The following is a 25,463-nucleotide window of genomic DNA, read 5'->3' on the forward strand; positions in this document are numbered from 1 at the left end:
ACTGTAAACACTGAGGTTCTGTCAAAAACGTTTAAGCTTTAAACATTTTCCCAGAAGAACAAGACAAAGATCCCATTCGGGTTTTAGATTCTGCCTTCACCAGACACAGACCTAAATAGACACTTCCTTTTTTTTTCTGGTTATAGGTACATTTTAACATTGTTGAACGGCTACGAAACGTTAATTCCTATGGTCAGTTATCTTCTAAGTTCTAACAGCTATAAACAGTTCTTAAGGTTCCTGACGCAGAAAAATTCCAGGTTCTTGGCCAATATTTTCTCAAATTTCTCTCATCTCTGGTAATGAAATGGACACTGACTGACAATGTCTCCCATCACTGCTATAGACCCTTCTTTTCTGGGTTACAACTTAGTCCTGAGGATTGCTGTGCATACAAATGAGGGCTTCTGAGATTGTAGAATGCTTGGAGATGGAGTAACTGGGCTTCAGTGTCTCAATTAATCTTTTAAATGCCTCGCATTTCATTACGATAATGTGCATCACTATGGGTTGTGTAATTTTATCTGTAAAGTCTTGCTTTCTTTTGTCTGTGATTGACTTCACAGACTCGATCACACTGTGTTGGTTTTAAAGCTGATGGTTAGCATTTCTGAAGATGTTCCCATAATATAATGGTTGTTGTTAAACCCAAATGGCTTTTTGTTTTGATGCAGAAATGTTGATCGCATTTGGAAACTCTTCACTTGCCCTGCATGAGAGGATTAGTTAAGTGATCATGCCTCCATTCTTCATAAGTCACATAATTAGTTGATTAAGATCAGCCTGTGTGCAATAAAAGTGTCACATGATGTCTGTATAAATCAACCTGTTCTGGAAGGACCCTGACTCTGCAACACTACTAAGCAAGCAACATGAAAACCAAGGAGCCTCCAAACATGTCAGAGACAAAGTTGTGAAGAAGTATAGATCAGGGTTGGGTTATTTAAAAAATATCCCAAACTTTGAATATCCCATGGAGCACCATTAAATCCATTATAGCAAAAAGGAAAGAATATGGCAGCACTGCAAATCTGACGAGGCCGCCCACCAAAACTCAGACCGTGCAAGGAGGGCATTAATCAGAGATGCAAGAAAGACACCAAATAATAACACTGAAGGAGCTGCAAAGATCCACAGCGGAGATGGGAGTATCTGTCCAGAGGACCACTTTAAGCCGTACACTCCACAGAGTGGGGCTTTATGGAAGAGTGACCAGAAAAAAGCAATTGCTTAAGAAAACGCGTTTGGAGTTTACCCAACAGCATGTGGCAGACTCCCCAAACACATGGAAGAAGATTCTCTGGTCAGATGAGACTAAAATTGATCTTTTTTGCCCATCATGGGAAATGCCATGTGTGGTGCAAACCCAACACTCTGAGAACACCATTCCTGCAGTGAAGCATGGTGGTGGCAGCGTCATGCTGTGGGGATATTTTTCATCTGCAGGGACAGGAAAGCTGGTCAGGACTGAAGGAATGATGCATGGCATTTCTGGAGGAAAACCTCTTTGAGTCAGCCAGAGGTTTGAGACTGGGATGAAGGTTCACATTCCAGCAGGACAATGACCCTAAATATACTGCTGAAGCTACACTGGAGTGGTTTAAAGGAAAACATTTAAATGTTTTAGAATGGCCTAATCAAAGTCCAGACCTCAGTCTAATTGAGAACCTGTGGCATAACTTGAAGATTGCTGTACACCAACACAACCCATCTAACTTGGAGTTGGAGCAGTTTTGCCTTGAGGAATGGGTAAAAATGCCAGTTGCTAGATGTGCTAAGCTAATAGAGACATACCCCAAGAGACTGGCAGCTGTAATTGCAGCAAAAGGTGGTTCTACAAAGTATTGACTTTTTTTGGGGGGGTGAATACCTATGCACACTCCAGATTTCTGGGTTGTTGTTTTTTTTCATCTTAATTATTGTTTGTCACAATAAAATAACAAGTTTCACCTTTAAAGTTGTAGGCATGCTGTGTAAATCAAATGGTGCTAAAACCCCCAAAATCCATTTTAATTCCATCTTGTAATGCAACAAAACAGGACAAACACCAAGGGGGATGAATACTTTTGTAAGACACTATAGATCAATTATAATTTATCGTTTTAAGTGTAGTTTTAATGTTGGTGACTCATAAAATAATACACCCAGATATAATGTTCTTTAAATTGGCTTTAGATCCATATCAGCCCTGGTCAGGATAAAGCAATTATTACACATGAATTAATAAAGCAAATGTATTATGTTTAGAACGGGTGGCTGGTCGTAAAAACGGTGCCCTAAAAATTTTAACAAATACAGATAGTGATAGCCTTTTGCTGCTTTTCTACATCGCTAATGTTAATAGAAAATAAACAGTCCAGTGGATAACCTTACTATAGCACAAATGGCTCACTGTTTTATGGAAATGTGCATACCCACATATGATTCAGTGTTGAAAATAATGAAAATGAGTGTTTTCAGAGAACCCGAGCGTTTCTGTGCACTGTGAGAATGTGTAGGATTGCACTCCAGCATGATGTCACGGCAAAAGCTCATCTCGGTTTCGCCCTACGGTGATAGTCTCAGCCTTGTCAAAATGAATAGCAGAAATACAGTATGCAGCCTGTATACATGTCTTACCTCCAAATGCTCTCTAGAACAACGAGGGAACACTGTTACAGTCAATCAACAATGAGGCTGAGATGAAAGCAGAGCACCCAGACATTGATTATTTCTCTCCACAAGTCCCCAAGTGTTGGATTCATCTTATATTACGACAATATGCCAAAATTTTCAATTTTTAAATTATTAAAGGTGACCTATTGTACCCCTTTTCCACAAGTTGACACAGTTCCCTGAGGTCTTTAATGAAATGTCCGTGATATGCTTTGGTCAAAATACCGCAAGGATAAATCACCACAGTTCCCTTCTCACGCTGTCTAAACAGCCTTGTTCAAAATGGCAGATTTAAGGAACGGCCTGTTCCTTTAAATGATAACGCTCACCCCACCCCCTTTCCCGCCAACCAGGATAATTCTAATGGGCTCCGCTTGTGACATAGAAAGAGGAGCCAAATCTAAATGGCACGTGTTTTCTGAAATGGGCAGCTCAAAAGACACTGACCGGGTTGTCATATTTCAGAATTTCTGGGCTGGTAGGCTCTCCAGATACCCAAATGTATGTGCACAAGCACTGCAAGTGAGTTTTCCATAATATGTTCCCTTTAAAGAATGACACATTATACTACTTAAACATTTATAGGTATGTGTAATGTCATGAAATATCCACTAAACAAGTTGGTTCCTGTTATCACTTGCATTATTTTTAGCCTCTCTTTTTCTTCTCTTGAAGTTAGACCTGAAAGCACAATGTCCTCTGTCTTACAGTCTTAACCCTCTGGGGTCGAGAGCTTCGCTGGTGAAGCTTGGCAGGTTTAGAATGAGTAGGTCATATATTTAGATAAATGTCTTCGAGTTTTTTGTCATACAAGCATGATAAACATATTGACAGAAACGTTATACTTTACACTTTCCTATGTGCTCACTGCCAAATAATATTATAGTTTTTAAATGACCTACATTTGAGATGAAACATAAAACTTGTCACCTTCCTCAGTTACACCGGACTCGGTGCACTGAGAACCCACTTCCGCATTCATAAAAGACTGTTCCTGTGGTAATGGCATGATGATCACTTTCACTCTTTTGCCAAGATTTACATTCTCTTAAATAGTACTTTCATAAACTACCATTATTTGTTTTTTTTTTTTGTTTACAGTATTTACATTTCAGGTAAATACAGGAAAAGTTCCTTTCATTTGTAACTTAATTTCACTTATTTTTAACTGCTGTTTATTGCACTTTTTAACATAATCAAAATGATTCCTAACATTTTGTGACGTAACATTTGCATTATGTATATTTCGTAAAATCAAAACTTTGTTAAATGTATCTATTATTTTCAGTTGTATATATTTCATAATATTAATCTTCAGAGTTGCTGAATCTCATTTGTTATCTTTGTTGTATATAGTAAAGATGTATTCTGTGTAATAGGACTTGATTGCAGCAATTTGTAGTTTGTTTTTTTTGTCTTAAGTACACTAGAAAATATAATTTAAGGTTTCTGCTTTTATTGCAGGAATCTGTAGAAGATTTTATTGATAATTAGAGTGATTTGTAAAGTTCTGGTTAATGAATAAGAAATTTAATTCTTTCAGAAAAACACTCCCAAACTTCCCAATCCTGGCTAAGCCCCGATTTCAAGACGCATTGAATAGAGTCAAATACCAGAATAAATACCAGATAAATGAAGCTGTTGTGTGAAAAAAGCATTACCTTACCCATTGTGACTTGACCTGATGGGATTAAGAGTTGGCAGCGGGAGGGGTTTTCACTCTTCTCATTGAATGGAATGGAATTTTTTACTCTTCTCATTGAATACCCCTTCCACTGCCAACCCTTTATCCTCAAACAATAGGACATAATTTTTTTTGATGGCCAGTTAATTGTCCAAATCAATGTAGCAGATTTAAGTTTTTGTGCTTGATACATTCCTAAGACTGAACAGAATCACCTTAAGTGACCAAAACGGTTCGTCACAATGGGGAAGGTCATGTTTTTTCACACATTCCAACACAGTTCTAAAACTGCTTTTTTTAACAGCATCTTCATTTGTTATTTTTTTTTAAAGTACAATCATGACATACATACTACATAGATATTATTGTAGCTGAACTTGTGCTTAATACAAAAAAGTCATATTAATTTGAAAATACTGCTTAGATTTGTTGAAATTGACGACAAAATCCGAGTATGCCAAAATCATTAGAGTTTCCTGTGGTGGAAATCTGACTGTTGCAAAGGGCTGAGACTGGAGACTACTTCCATAAATTGTAAATAAAGGTCTTCTTACTGAAAACCTCACCATATCAATTATTAGAAATAAAAAAAAAACACTTTTTTTTTTCTTTGTTTTTTAATCTGTTGCTTATTAGGCTTAGATTGTGTAAACCTCTACATGTGAATGCGCTGTTACTATGGAAACAATGATGTATTAAAAGGAGTGCATTAATGCAAACCTGAGTTCTGCACTATTGTCAGAGGTGATGTTCTGGAAAATGAATCAACACCTTCTGACCAATTAGATTAGAGAATTCAACAGCATTGTGGCGTAAACACTACTATTAACTAGCCTATTTTCTTTTTTGTACGTCTTTCACAGACGGTGTGGGGACAGTAATGACCGCACGCTTCCGGTTGCCTGCTGGCCGAAGCTCCGATGTGGGAGAGTCTGAAGTGGCACGAGGCAGACCAAGCTCACAGGTGGTGTGTAACGTTTTGCTGCTGGACAACACGGTGCAAGAATTCAGAGCTAATGTAAGTTTAAAAAAACACACACACAGCAATATGAACTTTTTCTACCATGTAGACCCCTCCGAAATATTGGAATGGCAAGACCCTTTGTTTTTGTGATACACTGAAGACATTTGGGTTTGAGCTCAGAAGATGAATGAGATGAGGGATCAGAATATCAGCTTTCATTTCCTTATATTTACATCTAGATGTGGTGAACAATGTAGAACATGGGCCCTGTGGTGGCAGACCACTCAATTCTGAGGTGAACAGACAGTTTTAAAGTAAATTACAGTGAATATTTGGCTCTGTATCACTTGCTTGCAATGACTGCATCAAGCCAGATACACACTGCCATCACCAAACTGTTGCATTCTTCTTTTGTGATGCTTTTCCAGGCTTCCAGGCCACAGCTTCTTTTAGTAGTTGTTTGTTTTTTGTTTTGGGGGGGGGGGTCTCCTTTCAGTCTCCTCTTTAGGAGTTGAATTGGGTTAAAGTGTGGGGATTGACTTGGCCCATCTAAAACCTTCCACTTTTTTAAAGTCCTTTGCTGTGTTGGCAGTGCATTTTGGGTCATTGTCTTTCTGCATTATGAACTTCCTCCCAATAAGACTGGATTAGTGAGCCAGTTCCAGAAGCAACCATGCAAGCCCAAGCCATGACACGATCTCCACTGTGATTGGCCAGTGAGCTTGTATGTTTTGAACCATGAGTGGGTCCTTTCTTTTGCCACAGTTTGGCCTTTCCATCAGGTTAACCTTGGTTTCAGAGCTTGTGGATTATCTCTGTATTTCTTTGTGTTTTCCAATCTGGTCTTTGGAGTCTTCTTTCCAATGATGCATTGAATCTGGTCTTCTGTCCTCTCAAAGGCTTTTTTGAACAGTGGATTGTGATGCCTTCAGCCATGCTCTGTGGAGGTTGTTGGTGCTGTCACTGACTGACTATTGTTTTGTTTTGGGATTTTCTTCACAGCTCTGACAGTGTTTCTGGCATCAACTGTTGTTTTCCTTGGCTGACCTGTTCGATGTCTGGTTGTTAGTGCACCAGTGTTTTTTCTTTTTCAGGACATTCCAAGTTGTTGTATTGACAATGCCCAATGCGTGTGCAGTGGCTCTGATTGACTTGACTTTCCTTCTTTTCTCAGCTTCACAATGGCTTGCTTTTCTCCCATAGACATCTCTCTGGTCTACATGTTGGCCTATTCTATTTAACAACAAATGCAGCCTTCACAGGAAACAGGGCTCAAACCAAGAGTAGACATTCAGAGCTGTTAATTGTTTCAACAATCAATCTAACCTGGGTGACAAGAAATATGTCCGTCATGTTCCAATATTTTTGAACACCTGAAAAAATGTGCAGGCTCAAACTAAAGTTGCCATTTTCCATGTTTAACACATCTAGCTGTAAATATAAGGGAATGAAAGCTGAAATTCTGATGTCTCGTTTCATATTTCTTTTGATCTGAAGCCCAAATGTCTTCAGTGTATAGCTTGCTGTTCCAGTACTTTCAGAGGGAACTGTGCAAGGACAGACAAATAGAAATGCACTGGCTAGCCCATAAATCAAGTGAAGATAAAATGTGTTGCCCAGCCTCATGTTTTGTTTGCCTGAAAATTGAATAGGCTGAAAGAAGACATAGCGAAGATAATGTAATAACGTATGGCAAGATAGTTAGCTAGTTACAGAGGTCTCAAACGTAACCAGTCAGCGGTGGCAAATCACCGTCTGTAGTAGGATGGACGTCGTCTGTTTTCACTGAGTAACACAAATTTTTGTTTACGTATCTATACAAGGGGTGGCACGGTGGTGTAGTGGTTAGCGCTGTCGCCTCACAGCGAGAAGGTCCGGGTTCGAGCCCCGTGGCCGGCGAGGGCCTTTCTGTGCGGAGTTTGCATGTTCTCTCCGTGTCCGCGTGGGTTTCCTCCGGGTGCTCCGGTTTCCCCCACAATCCAAAGACATGCAGGTTAGGTTAACTGGTGACTCTAAATTGACCGTAGGTGTGAATGTGAGTGTGAATGGTTGTCTGTGTCTATGTGTCAGCCCTGTGATGACCTGGCGACTTGTCCAGGGTGTACCCTGCCTTTCGCCCGTAGTCAGCTGGGATAGGCTCCAGCTTGCCTGCGACCCTGTAGAACAGGATAAAGCGGCTAGAGATAATGAGATGAGATGAGATATCTATACAAAACTGAGCAGCGTGCGATGTGAAACTAAGTTTTATTCAACTATATAATGGCCAAATACTAACACGTCTGTAGGAAATGGAGGCAGCCATTATGCTGCCGTGTGCTGTAACCAAGATGTAATCTGACTGGCTGATGAGGTGTTGACAATGTTTCGTGTGCTGTGACTGAGCCGTGCTACCACATGGCTAGAAATGGCAACTAAGAAGTGGAGCGGCACGTTAGATGTCTGGTTTTCATAAAGTCCTTGACCACATGGGTAACTCTGTAATTTTAGCCATCACTATGATTACTGAGAGAAATACGTATGTGTACGGGTCCAGGTATAAATGCTGGTCGGATTAATATTAAATTATAAATATCAATCACTATCCCATTATTGTATATGGCCTCTTTTGGGTCAAACCCGCCCACTCGGCATGCTTGGTGCATTGACATTGTTTACATTTTGACTTGCGATGGAATGCAGTGTATCCTTGTAGGGGAGTCGCATATCGAGACTTGACATCTGTCATGCAGTTAATGTTAACAGTAATTGTTAAAATTATAAATATGAGTTTATACTTATTTTTGTACGGTTGCTGTTGCAAGAACTGTCACTCATTGTCAGATGAATATAGATTCACTTATTGTAACTTTTATATAGTGCAGTGCCAAATGAAAATACTGTGATGATAAATTAATTCTTTTTTTTTTTTTCAAAATATCTGAAAAATCTTTTGAACTCTGAATTTCCTTAATATAAAGGGGATATCACATGCTTTTTATTGATGTATATTTTACACACACACACACACACACACACACACACACACACACACACACACACACACACACACAGTCAAGCTGGAAGGTCTGCACACCCCTTTCACCTTCTCCACGTTTTATTACATTATAGACTTATTCTGCAATAGATTGAGTTAAATTTTTGTCACAAAATTCTACACAAAATAGCCCATAATGACAAAGTGAAAATAGGTTTTTAGACATTTGTGCTAATTTATTAAAAATCAAAATGTAAAATATCATATGTACACAAGTGTGCACACCCTTTGATATGACACCCAAAAAGTGAGCTGAGGTGCATTTTGTTTCCACTGATACTGCTTGAGATGTTTCTCCAACTTAATTGGAGTCCACCTGTGGTAAATTCAATTGATTGGACATGATTGGGGATTGCCAACACCTGCTTATATAAGGTCCCACAGTTGATGGCGCATGTCAGAGCAAACTCCAAGCCATAGGGTCAAAGGAATTATCTACAGACCTCAGAAACAGGATTGTGTCAAGGCATAGATCTGGAGAAGGGTACAGAAAAATTGCTACAGCTTTCAGGTCCCAAAGAGCACAGTGGCCACTATCATTCGTAAATGGAAAAAGTTTGGAACCACCAAGAATCTTCCTAGACCTGGCCGCCCAGCCAAACTGAGCGATCGGGGAAGACGGGCCTTGGCCACTGAGGTGAGCAGGAACCCGAGGGTCACTCTGACAGAGCTCCAGTGTATCCTTGTGGAGATGGGAGAACCTTTCAGAAGATCAAACATCCAGGCAGCACTCCACAAATCAGGCCTTTATGGTAGAGTGGCCAGATGGAAGCCACTCCTTAGTAAAAGGCACATGACAGCCCGCTTGGAGTTTGCCAAAAGGTACCTAGAGGACTCTCAAACCATGAGAAACAAGATTCTCTGGTCTGATGAAACCAAAATTGAGCTTTTTGGCCTGAATACCAACTGTCACGTCTGGAGGAAACCAGGCACCGCTCATCACCTGGCTAATGCCATCCCTACGGTGAAGCATGGCGGTGGCAGCATCATGATGTCGAGATGTTTTTTAGCAGCGGGAATGGGGCAACTAGTCATGATCGAGGGAAAGATGAATGCAGCTATGTAAGTACACCGAGATCCTTGAAAAAAACCTGCTCCAGAGTGCTCTGGACCTCAGACTGGGGTGAAGGTTTACCTTCCAACATGACAACGACCCAAAGCACACAGCCAAGAGAACAAAGGAGTGGCTTCGGTGAAAGTCTGTCCTTGAGTGGCCCAGCCAGAGCCCAGACCTGAATCCAATTGAACATCTGTGGAAGGAGCTGAAAATGGCTGTGTACTGATGCTCCCCATCCAACCTGACAGATCTTGCAAGGATATGCCAAGAGGAATGTCCAGAAACAAGTGTGCCAAGCTTGTAGCTTCTTTACCAAGACGCCTCAAAGCTGGAGTTTGCTGCCAAAGGTGCATCAACCAAGTATTAGGCTAAGGGTGTGTACAGATATTTGAAACTTGGTATACTTGTTAACAAGGTGATGTAGACGTGCTTTTTGATACTAAGAAATGTGAGAAATTTTTTTTAATTTTTAGCTCACCTGGACCAAAGGTCCGGTGGGCTTATACCATGGGCTGCTGAAGTCCGTGTAAAGAGGTAGGGTTGGTTTCCTGCAGCAGAACTTGAAAAATGTGATGACTAATATCTTAAGTTGGTATATAGGGCGGGGGATATAGAGGACTCTGTCTTCTTGTTTGAATTCATCTGAAGTGAATAGACTCGTGCAAAAGGTAACAAAGTGGTTCCTTTCAAAGAAAAGAAGGATAAAGGGGAAGATGGAACATGTAAAAACCTGAATTAAGTTCAGTACCTGATATCACTACACACTGTTCTAGAAGCTTTAGGATTTGATCAATACTAAGATTGTTCAGAAATTGAGTAATGAATCAAAGAAATTTGATGATACAAAACTTGTATATTTTTGATGTTTACAAAATCAGGTTCTTGTAATGGTTACTTGATTTTGTACACATCAAAAATATATAATTTTTTAAAATATATTTTCCATTTTTCTCGCCTATTGTTTCACAGTGAAGGGCTTCAGCCTTTTTAACTGTACCTGCCTATTCTCTGCATCGTATCCTTTTATTCCCCAAAACTTTGAGACCACTGTGCGTTAATACAGACTACAGAGAGAAACTAATTAAAAATACTAAATTCTTAAACACAGTCATGATAAATTTGATCAGACTAAACTGAGGGTTTTTTTTTTTTTTTTTTTTAAATCTGAAATAGCATTTATAACCTGATTTATAACTTGTATATTGTAATACATGTCATGTGTTGTCAAAATGTCTTTGGGCATTGTGAATTTTTATTTATTTATTTATTCATGTCATCTTGCCCACCCCTGCTATGATGTGGTCATATCAAATAATCTTGCTCAGGTCAGCTAAAGGAAACGAGACGATTATGCAGCGATTGAGAAACGTGTTTTAGTGATCTCACCACTGATGCCTTACATGCCAGTGTTGAAATGATCCCTTTTGAGTTGTTATTTAATATGACTCATTCCATCATCATTATGGCTACACACATTGAGCAGACTTATTTTTTTTAAACACCCTGTTAAATTGCGTCCTAGTAGCAAATGGAGAAGGATCCCTAACCCTGCACCCCCCCCCCCCCCCCCCCCCCCCCCATCCCCCAGTTGTGGTCGACGAGCCAAAGTACAGACATTAACATACATTTGCATAAATTAATGTAGATTAGTATGCATTGTAGTGTTTTTGTATCTCGCCACTCATCTCAGAGTTTTGCGTCATTAGAGCTTAAACTCTCAGCAGCTACAAGTGACTAAAAATGATGCTTTTTCTCTTTGTAGAAGCAGGAACAGGGTCAGGTCTTACTGGATGCAGTCTTTAAACATTTGGAACTGACAGAGCAAGACTATTTTGGACTTCAGATCACTGATGACTCCTCGGACAGCCAGGCAAGCTGTATAAAATGCGCGCGCGCACACACACACACACACACACACACACACACGGACATGATGTTCTCAGTGAAGCTTCCCCAAGGTTCTTCTCTCTAACTAAACACGCACAGAAGCATGGATAAATGGATTGGCAAAGGGATAAACGGACCCACATGAATATTTCATACCTTCCCCTGGTAAAATTTGAGTGGATGGATGTACAGATGTGCATACACACAAACACGCAAACCTCAGGCAGTTGCTGTGGTGGACACGCTGCCGTTCCTAAGTGCCAGTTTGGTAAAATTCTGTGTACTTTTTAACACCAAGCTAATAATAATAATGAATTATCACTTGGATCCTGTCCCACATGGCACACTTGCAGTGTCAGCCTTTGTTTATGCATACTATAGGTTTGGACTTTGAGTGGGTGCACGTCTTCCCATGAGAAAATAAAAGCTGCTTTCTCACTCAGTAAGCATACAATGAAAAGCGGATTAATTGATAAATGAAAGAATGGGTGGATGAAGGAATAGGAGGGATAGATGAGTTGATGGATGGAGAGATGCACTAGCACACACATACCCTTTTTCCACCAAATCAGTTCCAGGGCTGGTTCGGGGCCAGTGCTGGTGCTGGTTCACAACTTGTTCAACTTGCGAGCCAGCTGAGAACCAGTTTGCTTTTCCATAGCTCACGGTGCTAAGGGAAGCCATGTCAGTTACGTCGCTATATACGTCAGTTACGTCGCTGTATATGTCAGTTATGTCGCTATGTTTGCATAAACCTTGGCGCGAATATCGAAGCAAAAACAACATGGAAGAAGCAGCAGCAACAACAACAATAATAATAATAATGGATGACTTCACGTTTGTACAGCTGCTGCTTCTTGTCGCTTAAAAATGGCGATCTTATTATTGTTGTTGGTCTTAACAACTCCGCCCCCCTGCTGACGTAAACGGTTCTTTCCTCTGGCCCAGCAGAGAGTTGATGTTATCCTGGAACCGGTTTTTCTGGCCCCAGAGCCAGTTCTTTGTCAGTGGAAACAGAAAACCCGGTTCCAAACTAAGCACTGGCCCCGAACCAGCCCTGGAACTGCTTTGGTGGAAAAGGGGCAAGACAGGGATAATTTGTAATCATTGTTCATTTGAAGAATTCCTTCCCAGCGTAAAATGCACGCAAACTAGGTGTGTAACGATGTCGTGGGATGATAAATCACGATACAAATGTATAATTATTTGAATTGATGAAATAGAAAATGAATTGTGATTATTATCAGGCTGCATAATCTTAGTTTTTCCTAGATTTAATTGTCTTTGTTAGATAGCAGAAGGTGTCTATATTGTATGTTCGTAACGTATAATAGCGGGAATGCACGACTTCACTGTAGGTGGAAGTAACACAGTTCTAATGCAGCAAAAACTCACAAAACAACAGATGTACAGTGCCTTGCAAAAGTATTCCCCCCCTTGGCTTTTTATCTATTTTGTTACATTACAACCTGTTTTGTTTGTTTTGTTTTATTTATTTTTAATCTGAATTTTATGTAATGGATCTGCACAAAATAGTTCAAGTTGAAGTGAAATGAGAAAAAAAACCTGAAAATTGGCGTGTGCATATATTCACCCCCTTTGCTATGAAGCCCCTAAAAAGTTCTGGTGCAACCAATTACCTTCAGAAGTCACGTAATTGGTGAAATAAATCCACCTAAGTGTCACATGAGATATAGATAGATAGATAGATAGATAGATAGATAGATAGATAGATAGATAGATAGATAGATAGATAGATAGATTGATTGATTGATTGATTGATTGATTATACCTTTTCTGAAAGGCCCCAGAGGCTGCAACACCACTAAGCAAGAGGCACCATTAACCAAACAACACCATGAAGACTAAGAAGCTCTCCAAACAAGTCAGGGACAAAGTTGTTGAGAAATACAAGTCAGGGTTGGGTTATAAAAAATATCCAAATATTTGATGATCCCCCTGGAGCACCATCAGATCAATCATCATCAAATGGAAAGAACATGGTACCACAACAAACCTGCCAAGAAAGGGCTGCCCACCACAATTCATGGACCGGGTTGGGTTATAAAAAATATCCAAATATTTGATGATCCCCTGGAGCACCATCAGATCAATCATCATCAAATGGAAAGAATATGGTACCACAACAAACCTGCCAAGAAAGGGCTGCCCACCACAATTCATGGACCAGGCAAGGAGGGCATTAATCAGAGAGGCAGCACAGAGACCAAAGGTAACCCTGAAGGAGCTGCAGAGTTCCACAGCAGAGACTGAAGTATCTGTCCATAGGACCACAATAAGCCGTACACTCCGTAGAGCTGGGCTTTATGGAAGAGTGGCCAGAAAAAGTCATTGCTTAAGAAAACACATTTGGAGTTTGCCCAACAGCATGTGGCAGACTCCCCAAACACATGGAAGAAGATTCTCTGGTTAAATGAGACTAAAATTGAACTTTTTGGCCATCATAAGAAATGCCATGTGTGGTGCAAACCCCACATCCTGAGGACACCATTCCTATAGTGAAGCATGGTGGTGGCAGCATCATGCTGTGGGGATATTTTTCATCTGCAGTGACAGGAAAGCTGGTCAGGACTGAAGGAAAGATGGATAGCACTAAATACGGGCAATTCTGGAGGAAAACCTGTTTGAGTCAGCCAGAGGTTTAAGACTGGGATGAAGGTTCACATTCTGGCAGGACAATGACCCTAAACATACTGCTAAAGCTACACTGGAGTGGTTTAAAGGGAAACATTTAAATGTCTTGAAATAGCCTAGTCAAAGCCCAGACCTCAATCCAATTCAGAATCTGTGGTCAGACTTGAAGATTGCTGTTCACCAGCGGAACCCATCTAACTTGAAGGCACTGGAGCAGTTTTGCCTTGAGGAATGGGAAAAAATCCCAGTGGCTAGATGTGGCAAGCTCATAGAGACTTGTCCAAAGCGACTTGCAGCTATAATTGCCGCAAAAGGTGGCTCTACAAAGTACTGATATTTGGGGGGGGGTGAATGGTTCTGCACATTGAAGTTTTCTGTTATTTTGTCCTATTTGTTGTTTGCTTCACAATAAAAAAATAATAAATAAATAAAATAAATCACATCTTCAAAGTTGTAGGCATGTTCTGTAAAGGAAATTATGCAAACCCCCAAATAATCAATTTTAATTCCAGGTTGTGAGGCAACAAAACCCGAAAAATGCCAAGGGGGGGAATACTTTTGCAAGGCACTGTAAAATGGGAAAGAGCTGTTGTGTGATTGACTGTACACATAGATTTAACAAGAAATCAGAGCTCTGTTTTTACAGACTGCTGAAAGATAAAAAGAGAGGCAAATAAAGGAAGTACAAATATTTTTATAAAAGTTTATTAAGAAGAGGCCTATTTGTTAACCTTTTATTAACAATGAAAAAGGAGTATTTTAGTTATTCTTAGAGCTAAATTTAAAATTCTAAGACAATTCGATGAATAAACTTTTTAGAATTAACTACATAATCCCAAATAGGTTACACATGTAAACGTGTTCTTGGTGCCTGTTCTTATTACAAAATAAGTATTAGAGACATGGATGGATTAAAGGACAGAGAGACACACACACACACACACACACACACACACACACACACACACACACACAGACCTGAGCGGTTGAGTCTCGGGTCACGTCACACTCCAGTGGTTTGTAATTGATACAACAGCATTAACAGCACAGCGGAAGCGAAAGAACACCAGATGCATAATTCATAGATTCTTATGAATGTTATTTCAAAGTGCTGAATGTTTTACTTTGTATTTCACACACTGCTTGACTGAAGAAAACATTAATTTAAGCTGTTATGGGATCTCAAAAGTGCCCACTGAAATTGACAACACTATCGTTCCTTTGTTGTATTATTTATAGAGGTGGCTGGATCCGAGCAAACCAATAAGGAAGCAGTTGAAAAGTAGGTGAAATAAGTTATTTTAATTCTTAAAATCCTTTACAGTGGATATAAAAAGTCACACATACCTGCAGGTTTTTGTGACATATAAAAGATTAAATCAGGATAAATCGTGTCGGATCTTTTACCACCTTAAACGTGAGCAACCAACAGTGTTCAGGTAAAAAACAAACATTTTAAGGAAAAGAAAATGAAAAAACAGACCATAACCATCCTTTTATAATGCGTCATGTGACAGAATTAACCTATCCCTTTCAAATGTAATTATCTGAAGCCTGTTATCAATTAAATTATTCTGATCAACCCTAAATAAAGATCAGCCGTTACTCCAGGGTTTTCTGAACATCATCTTGGTTTCATCAGACTGCTGAAGTTCTCAAAGAGCTTGCAGAGCATGTACAGGATCTCATTGCCAAAAGGTATCAAAAAATCATTTCCAAAACATTAGATGTGCCACGAAACAGCAAGAACAGGGTGTCTCTCCAAAATAAATGAAAGGACAAGACGAAAACTTATCAGCGGGCATGCCAAGAGACTGCCAAGCACTGGTCACTCCCTGCCTGTGACAACATGCTCTTGTATTCTTCACATGTCTTGGCAGGCTATGGGGTAGGGTGGCTAGGCAGAATGTCCTTTCCAAAAAAAAAAATCTCCTAAATCACCCAAAATCATGTGGCAAGATGGGTTCAGAAACAAGTCAGCTTATCACTCAAAGAACATCATACTCCTGGTGAAGCATGGTAATGGTAGCATCATGCTATATAGCTGCTTCTATTCAACTGGGACTGGGACACTAGTCGAGATAGAGGGAATTCTGGACCTCTCTGAAATATTTCACCTCCCAGCACGATAACAACCCAAAGTACAAATCCAATATCCACAATTTAATGGATCTGGAACATTTTTGCAAGGAAGAGTAGAACGGTCAAGAACAGCCAAGTCGTGATTGATAGAGTTGGTAAAATCTTACCCAAAAAGGTGCTTTTCCAAAGTAGTAGTTAATGAGTGTGCCCACTTATTCGACCAGGTTATTGTAAGTCCCCTACCCTCCAGTTTTAACAGTGACATGTAGACTTTTTATATCCACTGTATGTTTTTAAGTTGTATGTTTCCCCAGAGTAAATGTCTGACCACTGTTTGTTTTTTCAGGGGTCACTCCAAATAATCTGAGTTTTAGGGTGAAGTTTTTTGTAAGTGATCCAAGCAAACTTCAAGAAGAGTACACAAGGTGCCACTTTTAATTAAAAACCTGTCAAGTAAAAACTCTGTGTTAAACAGCATGGTAAGCATGCTTTAAAACGTACGTATCTTCACTTATTTTCAGGTACCTGTACTTTTTGCAGTTGAAGCAGGACATCCAGAGTGGGAAGTAAGTACAATTGTGCACGAGCTACAACTTAATAGCATGTGGACACAGACAGACTGATGCAAGTAATAGTATAGTGTCACGTAAAAATATACCACCATGGCCACTTGTCCATTGTAGTAGCCAGTTATCCAATCAGGTGGATTAAAAGCTTTAGGTTCACGTTGGACATCAGAATGGAAGGAAAAATGTGATCTCAGTGGATCTGACAATGGCATGGATCCTGGTGCCGGAAAGACCGGTTGGAGTATTTTGGAAATTGCTGATCTCGTGGGATTTTCACACATGACGGTCTCTAGAGCATCTCAAAAAACATCCAGTGAATAGCAGTTCTGTGGCCGGAAACGTCTTGCTGCTGATAAAGGTCAGAGGAGCATGGCTAGACTGGATTGAGCTGACAGGAGGGCTATGGTAACTCAAATAAGCACTCTGTACAGCCATAGTGAGCAGAAAAGCATCTCGGGCTGGGATCACACTGAACAGCGGTGGTACTGGCTGAAGCAGCAGATTTTCTATTGTTTGCTGTGGATCCAGCGGAACGGTGAACGCTGCTAGCGATAAGCTAGTGACCTCAGAGCAGAGCATTGGTTCAACACAATGCTCATCAATGTCAGTTTTGTGCATCCTAGGAATGTCATAAGTTTCTTATAGGGACGGGACCTCTGAAATTAGTATTTTATCCTCCGCTGGCCCAAAGGGGGATTATGTCGTAGTGATATCCGTCCGTCCCGGGAAGGGTACTCACCTTGTGAAATCAACTCCTCTCACAATTTTTGGAGGAATTTCATGAAACTTGGCAGGATTCTTTGTTATATGTCATTAATATGCATATTGTAATTTCATTAAATTTGTCCACGTTTTACCAGAGTTACAGCCCTTGATTACACAATTATACTTTGACAATTTCATCAGTGTGTGTTTTCCTTCTGAAATCAGCTCCTCTCACGATTTTTGAAGGAATTTCACGAAACTTGGTAAAAGGCATTGTTATATGTCGGTAATACACACATTGTAATTTTGTTCAATTCAGTCACATTTTACCAGAGTTGTGGCCCTTGCTTAACAACCTTGTACTTTCACAGTTTCATGACAGTGTGCTTGCCTTCTGACATCAACTCCTCTCACAATTTTTGGACGAATTTCTCGAAGCTTGGCAAAAGGCCTTATGTGACAGTAATACGCATATTGCGATTTAATTTCGTTTGTGAAAATTTTCCCAGAGTTTTGACCCTTGATTAAATAATTTGTACTTTGACAATTTCATGAGGGTGAATGTTCTTCTGAAATCAACTTCCTCTCACAATTTGTGGAGGAATTTCACGAAACTTGACAAAAGGCTTTGTTATATGACAGTTATATGCATATTGAAATTTCGTTTAATTTGGGCAAATTTTCCAGAGTTATGCCCTTGATTATTAACAACCTTGTACTTTGGCAATTTCATCAAGGTGTGCTTGCTTTCTGAAATCAATTTCCCTCACAATTTTTATCCCCCACTGGCGAAAAGGCCCAAAGGGGGATTATGTCATGGCGATATCCATCCATCCCAGGAAGGGTACTCTCCTTCTGAAATCAGCTCCTCCTCTCACAATTTTTGGAGGAATTTTATGAAATTTGACGGGATTCTTTGTTATATGTCGGTAATCCGCATAGTGCAATTTCGTTCAATTCAATCGCATTTTACCAGAGTTATGGCAGAGTTGCCAGCGGGGGATATTGTGCTCTCCGAGTACTCTTGTCGTGAATGCAGTATCTCATGGACCCAAACTGAATGAGCTTTTCTGTCTGTTAGTCAGTTCTTTATGGTATTGTATTGTATTACATTCTGCCACCGCTGCCTCGTCCTCCAAAGTGTGATCCCTGGTTAAAGCTTGAAGTGCACGAGCTACAACAGCAGAACAACACATGTAGTTCAGTTTCTGAGGATGTGAAGCTACAATGTGCACAACTTCACCAGACAGTTGAAGTTTGGAAATGCATTACCTGGTCTTTTTCACATCATCTTTCAATAATTCATTGATTTCATTTATTCCTTTTGCTGCAACCTTGGAATAAAAGTTTGTGTACTTGCATCTGGATTCACAGAGTTCCTAATAATGAAAGCTGGGGCTTTATTTGATCAGAAATCAATAAAATCCTCATTTTTGCATGAAAACATCTCATATAATGACTTTAGCAGTAATTTTAGTACAGAATATGGCATAGAAAGCAAGAATAATCCCATATTCAGTACTGTGCAAAAGTCTAAGGCAAGGCAAGTGAAGATATGCTGAAGACCAAATATGGCTTAAAAATAATGAAATTAAATGTTTCAACGTAAAAAAAAAATACTATAAACAGTAATCAGTAAGCCATAATAAATGAAACAAAGTCAACGTTTGGTGTGAGACGAGCCTTTGCTTTAAAAAAAATAGTAATCTCAGGTACAGTGAGTGCAGTTTTATAAGGAAATGAGCTATAGGTTTTACCGAGCATCTTACAGAACCAACCACCGTTCTTCTGGACACTTTGACTGTCACACTCGCTTCTTAATTTTGCACCAAAACCCAGTAGCCTTCATTGTTTTCTTTTTTTAGTCTGAAAAGTGCTCTCTTATGGAATATGCTGCTCCGATACATTTATTTTTGTGCTGGAAAACGAACGTTTGGAACTCTAAAATGTTTTTGTACCGACTCGATAATGTAGACGTCATAAAATAGAAATCTATAACAAAATTTGTATGAAAAAAAGGGTGCCGAAGACTTTTGCACAAGACTGTAGCGGAGACTGACTGACTAAAGGAAAAGTTTTAAGAGACAAATTTAGTTTGTATTTGTTGTAAATTGGGAATGTGATGTAACGCGTGTTGTCTTGATCCTTTAAGGTTGCCGTGTCCCCAGAATGCAGCAGCAGTTTTGGCCTCTTATGCTGTTCAGGGTGAGTATTTCTGTTATCCGAGGAGTTTTAACACTTATTTAGAATGAATTAAACTAAAATTCATTAGTACCCTTTTTTTTTTTTTTTTTGCTTCAGCCATAAACTATGCCCTTAGGAAAAGGTGCAATAAGTACTGTGTATTTGCTCTTTTCGTAATGAACTCAGGACACTGTGGATGTGTTTTAAGTGTTAAATGTTTTAAACAAGTGAAATAATGAATGAATGATTTCAGATTCTTGTGAATGAATGAATGAATGTAAATTTGCTAAATAGATTTGAGGTTTTGTGACATACCGTAAAATACCAAATAATAGCCGAGTTCCAATTAACCGCCGAGTTCCCTTTAACGGCCGGGTGTACGCGTGTGTTGTGACAAATAAAGGCCGGTTCCGAATACTCGCCGGGGTCTAAAAAAAAAAAAGCGTCCGAACGTTCTATCTAGAATCTTGAGGCCCAGCACTTTTCTGGTTTTCTGGTGTTTAAACGATTTTGCACTGCATAGTTTTCTACCGAAACAATATGAATGAATGAATGAATGAATGAATGAATGAATGAAATTATTTCTATAATACTGTTTACAACATTTTGTTACGTGATAATAAACATGCCATTTCAATGTTATAATCTTGGTCTACCGTAATATTTCTTGAGGAATGCAACTCCGTAACTTTTGACAGATGTCTTAGCCACCCCTTTGGGTATACCCAACGAAAGCCAGCGTGTGTGGTGACATTGAGGACTGCGGGTTTCCAAGGTTGGACTGCTGCTTCTGTTAAACGACCTAAATTGCCGAATGCATGCGTCAAAGCACACACTGAGTTTTATTAAAGACCTTATACCTTTTCACTTGCCCTTACCCATTCGGATCTGGAAGACGCTTTACAAAAAAGGTGAGAGCGTTCTAACATGCATTTCAGTCTGCTCGCGGCCAATCTAATCCAAGGGGCCTTTTCAACAAGTAATCTGTCATGCAAGTTGGGCAGAAGCACGCGTCAGGCAGGCAACATGTAGGCCTACAAGTCAGTAACCTATTCAACTAACTTTCATCCGAACTTTAAGTTTTCTACGGGGTCGAGCCACCGTACCAACTCACTCGGGGAATAGGCTCATATCGGCCAAATAGGGAGACGTCTTGGAGAGAAACGTGATGCAAGATGACAGTATGTAGCCACTGCAGGTCACTTATTTTTCAGCATAAGAAAAAACCCTTTGGTTTGACACTTCGCACCCTAATTATGTTGCTTCAACGTCGCGCCCTCCATGCAATTTCAGATTGACAGACATCGCGAAGCGCAAAGGGTGGAGGCTGCATGGGTGAGGGTGATAGCAAGTGACCATAACTTTGCAGAGTAATTAAATCACAGTGCTGCGCACAGACAATGGTGTGGTTTCTTGATTATTTTGTAAAGCATGCGCTTAACTAGTCATTAACAGGAAAAGGTGTGTGATTTATCCTTTATCCACCCCGACTGTGCCATGCGAAGATGCATTCTGCGTCTTCAAAATTCCCCGAAGTCGGCACCGTGCTATCTGTAATCTAACTCTAAACAAACTGTAAGTTATACTGGTTAAAAGTAGGCCTATCTGAGAATGATTTTTTTCCCTGTTTTGAGGTAGATTTTGGGGAAGGTATTTGTGAAGAAGGAATTAATCGCCTGTTCCAAATAGCCGCCTAGTCTCTAATATGCGCCGGGTCTCTTACGTGATTGAGACAAATAATCGCCCGGGCTATTATTTGGTATTTTACGGTATCTAAATGTATGCACCATTCATTAATTGAAAGTTTATTGGCATAAATGGATGTAATTAAACTCTTCGACAATAAGAATATCAGTAATTATCTGCCAGGAATTAATGGTTAAAGGTAGACTGCCTTTCAAATTTTTCAAGTGTAGGTCATAAAAATAATTTTCCCCGACACCCAATTATTTTCGTTCAGTGGACGGAAAGCTACTGAATTCGAATCACAGGTTTCCAATTTTACTCATTTTTTAAAAATGGAACAGTTAATGAATTTAGAGCCACGTGGCCCTAAATTCTCCACTATTTTCTTACTTCGCCATGACCCAATTCAAGATACTACATCATGCATCACGTGGTGGGCTTTCCCTGTTCGTGCAAGGCGTTGTGGGATAGAAATTTGAAACAGGAAAGAAAAATGGAGGACGTGAGTGTGCGAATGAAACGTGCAAGACTGACTACAGTAACGGAATGTGAGAAGAAAAGACGTTATGTTGCGAAGGAAAGGAAACGCAGGACCAAACTAATAAATATCGATGGTCAGCGAGCACCTCTGTGTGATCAGCTGTTCGTTTAGCGACAGAATGATGTAACTGTCAGTGCACGGTCAAAGGTAAGCGTGCACATGTGCACACGGACTTCCTCTATCTGCTTGACTGCGCGAAGCAAGCGATTTCATGCACATTATTTGCTCAGGAATCCCTTCAAATTAAATAACTTCCCAGCCATGGAATGGCCTGATATTTTGTGAGATATTACAGAAATAAACATCTATCACAATGACCAAATTTCAGAGCGAGCTAAATTTCACCGATTTTATGAAATCAAAAGGCCGTCTTGCTTTTAATGCCATGTTTTAGAAAAGTTGATTGTTATGAATGACAACTCGGATATTGGTTGGAGCTACGAATCTTAACATCTGGCTTTGGCTTTTAGCCCAGCGTTACACTTTTATGTGACCGTGAGCAAATTGGAAGACTCACAGTTTGAGACTTGAAGAGGGCAAAGGAGCCATTGTGCTCTCCGGCTTTTTCACACACGCACACACTCGGTCACAATGTGCGCTCTGTGTTGCAGCCGAGTTGGGGGACTACAGCCAATCAGAGCAATCATCAGACTACCTTTCCGAGTACAGCTTCATCCCAAATCCGCCTGAGGATTTCGAGAAGGAGGTTGCCAAATTGCACCAGCAGCACACGTAAGCAGAGAGAAACAGTCTGTACGACTACAGCTGTCTGGAAATCCTCTGTATATACAGTAATTATGTAAAAGACAACGTGATTGGACTAAGTGGGGGAAAGAAAGGAAGCAGCTGAGTATACACACACACACACACACACACACAGACACACACACACTAGCTAGCTAGCTAGAACAAGGCAGCTCATTGTTCCAAACTTTGAGATTGAGTCTCCTTACAGACTGCTGTTGCACAAATGATCTCTCTCTCTCTCTCTCTCTCTCTCTCTCTCGCTTTCTTTTTTTTTCCCCCCTCAGTGGACTCACTCCTGCTCAGTCAGAGTTTAACTACTTGAATTCTGCCAGTTCTTTAGAGCTGTATGGAGTGGAACTGCACTATGCTCGAGTGAGTAACTCTCCCTTCCTGCCTGCTTTCCCCTCTACTTTTTATTATACCCCCCCGGGGGGGGGTTTATACTGGTTTGCCTCTGTCTGTCCATATTTCCGTCCGTCCAAAACACCCTTTTTCTCAGCAACCACAAATCCTAGCCACTTGGTACCAAACTTCAGCTTGGGGTTCTATACCGTGTATACCATTTTCAGGTCTGTCGCACATCGACTTCCTGTTTATCGACTGAATGTATTTATGAAACATATAGGGTGGATTTTGACACTATTTCAAGAAGCAAAATGCTATTTCAAAATGACAGTTTACCAGGATGCTATTTGAAATACCTGGGGAGAGACACTGCTCTTTACTTGCTTGTTTCAGGGTTCATTATTTGTTGAAGTCAACATTCATAATAAGTGTCCTGTTCCTTCGATTGCTTCCATTCTGATATAAGCGAGAGCGGGGGGGGATACGTAAGTGAGCAGTAGCTCACAGTTGATCTTGTTTTCATCCTTTTACCGAGGCCTGTTTTTCTTTCTGGACTGAAGGCTGTCTTCACATCTCATCAAAAAATAAATAATAATAATAAGTCATCAGAATTGTACAGCACAGCATGGAAATAAGGTGCAAAGTTCTGAGAACTGCATTGGTTCACTTTGAGAACTGCATGGGAATTTCTTAACGATTCGCACTGAATATTAACTCCTTTCGTAATCTTCACTACATCATTATTTAAAGAAAAATGATTCAAAGGGTAGTACGCTAGTGATTTTACATCTAATGAGATAAACACGGTCCTTACTAGTGCCCCTGGTCCTCTTGAAAATGGTGCCGTGGCGTTCACAAAACAGCAAATGGATGAATCTAGTGCTTCCCACTTTTTTTGAACCTGTGCACACACAAGTGACATGGCATTCATATGATCCGCACTTTGGAAAGGAATTCTTAGAACTGGGTCCCAAGCGTGAACGCATCCCGATGAAATAGAGTTTTCGAACGAATCCCAAATGGCTTCTTATTCCCCATATACACCGATCAGCCATAACATTATGATCACTGACAGGTGAAGTGAGTAACAGAGTTAATGCTGACACCTCTCTGTTTTAGCCAGCATTAACTTTTTCAGCAGTTTGTGCTACAGTAGCTCTTCTGTGGGATTGGACCAGATGGTCTAGCCTTCGTGCCCCATGCGAATCGATGAGCCTTCGACACCCATGTTGCCGGTTCACCGGTTGTCCTTCCTTGGAGCACTTTTGGTAGATGCTAACCACTGCATACCGGGAACACCCCACAAGATGTGCCGTTTTGGAGATGCTCAGACCTAGTCGTCTCGCCATCACAATTTGTCAAAGTCGTTCAGGTCCTTATGCTTGCCCATTTTTTCCTACTTCCAGAACTGACTGTTCTCTTGCTGCTTAATATATCCCACCCCTTGACAGGTGCCATTGTAATGAGTTAATGGCTGATCAGTGCATATTCAATACATAGGGTGTAACAGAAAATAAACTGTAAGGCTTTTTAAGGCAGGCCAAAGGAAATCATCGAAATCGAATCAGTTTGCTAACTTTGAGTAGTATTTTTTTTGAGCAAACACCCCAAGTTAAAGACATCATCCATCCTTCCATCCGTTATCTATACCACTTGTCATCCAATCCCAGCTGACTTCAGGCGAGAGGCAGGGGACACCCCGGGCAGGTTGCTAATCTATCACAGGGCAAGAAATGCATGCTTTATTTAAAATATATATAAAATAATTTAAAAAATAATAATTTGTGAGATATTTAGTAAAAATTCCAAATAGCGATGATGGAACCAGGCTGTCTTTCGTGACACAAACCACTTTATATATGACAGGACCAGAGCAACACTGAGGTCTACGTTGGAGTGATGGCTGCTGGGATCTGCGTTTATAAAAACAGGGTACGGGTCAACCACTTCCCATGGTGAGTACCTCTCCAATTTAGCACAACACTGACAAATGATACATATTACTTATACATTATAAATCTAGTCATGTACACAAGCACATACACTCACTGACCACTTTATTAGGAACACCCATCCGCCTGCTGTTTTATGCAGTTCTCTAATCAGTCAATCCCTTAACAGCAGCACAGTGCATCAGATCATGCAGATACAAATCAAGAGCTTCAGTTCATGTTCACTTCAAACATCAGAATGGGGAAACTTGTGAACTCAGTGTGACTTTCGCTGTAGCATGGGTTTGCTTTGAGCCAGATGGACTGGTTTGAGTATTTCAGAAACTGCTGATCTCCCGGGGTTTTCACACACAACCGTTTCTAGAGCTTACACAGAATGGTGCGAAAACCGAAAAACATTGAGTGAGTGAGTGAGTGAGTGACAGTTCTGTGGGTGGAAACAAACACCTTACTGATGAGAGGTCGGAGGAAAATGGTCAGATTGGTTCGAGCTGCCAGGAAGGTTATAGTAACTCTTTACAACCGTGGTGAGCAGAAAAGCATCTCAGCATGCAACAGCAAAAGACCACGTTAGGTTCCGCTCCTGCAGCCAAGAACGGGAATCTTAGACTCAAGAACAAGTTCCTATTAAAGTGGCCAGTGAGTGTATACTGACTAGTGGTTGATGGTGCTAAGGGCTAATGTATATTTCGTTATATCATTTTACCATAGTATGT

At 40.3% G+C, this 25,463-nt stretch overlaps 1 protein-coding gene across 1 annotated transcript in view; it reads left to right on the forward strand.

The window, feature by feature from the left end:
* The window catches only part of ptpn4b (protein tyrosine phosphatase non-receptor type 4b), a 73,293-nt gene that overhangs the window by 6,656 nt on the left and 41,174 nt on the right, over positions 1-25,463 (forward strand). Inside the window, exons 2-10 of the mRNA XM_060911943.1 lie at positions 5,203-5,357; positions 11,157-11,264; positions 15,176-15,218; positions 16,365-16,443; positions 16,540-16,584; positions 19,445-19,497; positions 22,315-22,435; positions 22,735-22,822; positions 24,662-24,750. Of these exons, the coding sequence (XP_060767926.1) occupies positions 5,220-5,357; positions 11,157-11,264; positions 15,176-15,218; positions 16,365-16,443; positions 16,540-16,584; positions 19,445-19,497; positions 22,315-22,435; positions 22,735-22,822; positions 24,662-24,750 (764 nt within the window). The 5' untranslated portion in view covers positions 5,203-5,219. The remainder of the gene's footprint in view (positions 1-5,202; positions 5,358-11,156; positions 11,265-15,175; positions 15,219-16,364; positions 16,444-16,539; positions 16,585-19,444; positions 19,498-22,314; positions 22,436-22,734; positions 22,823-24,661; positions 24,751-25,463) is intronic.

The sequence above is a fragment of the Neoarius graeffei genome, chromosome 27 (assembly GCF_027579695.1).
Source record: "Neoarius graeffei isolate fNeoGra1 chromosome 27, fNeoGra1.pri, whole genome shotgun sequence".
NCBI classification, from domain to species: Eukaryota; Metazoa; Chordata; class Actinopteri; order Siluriformes; family Ariidae; genus Neoarius; species Neoarius graeffei.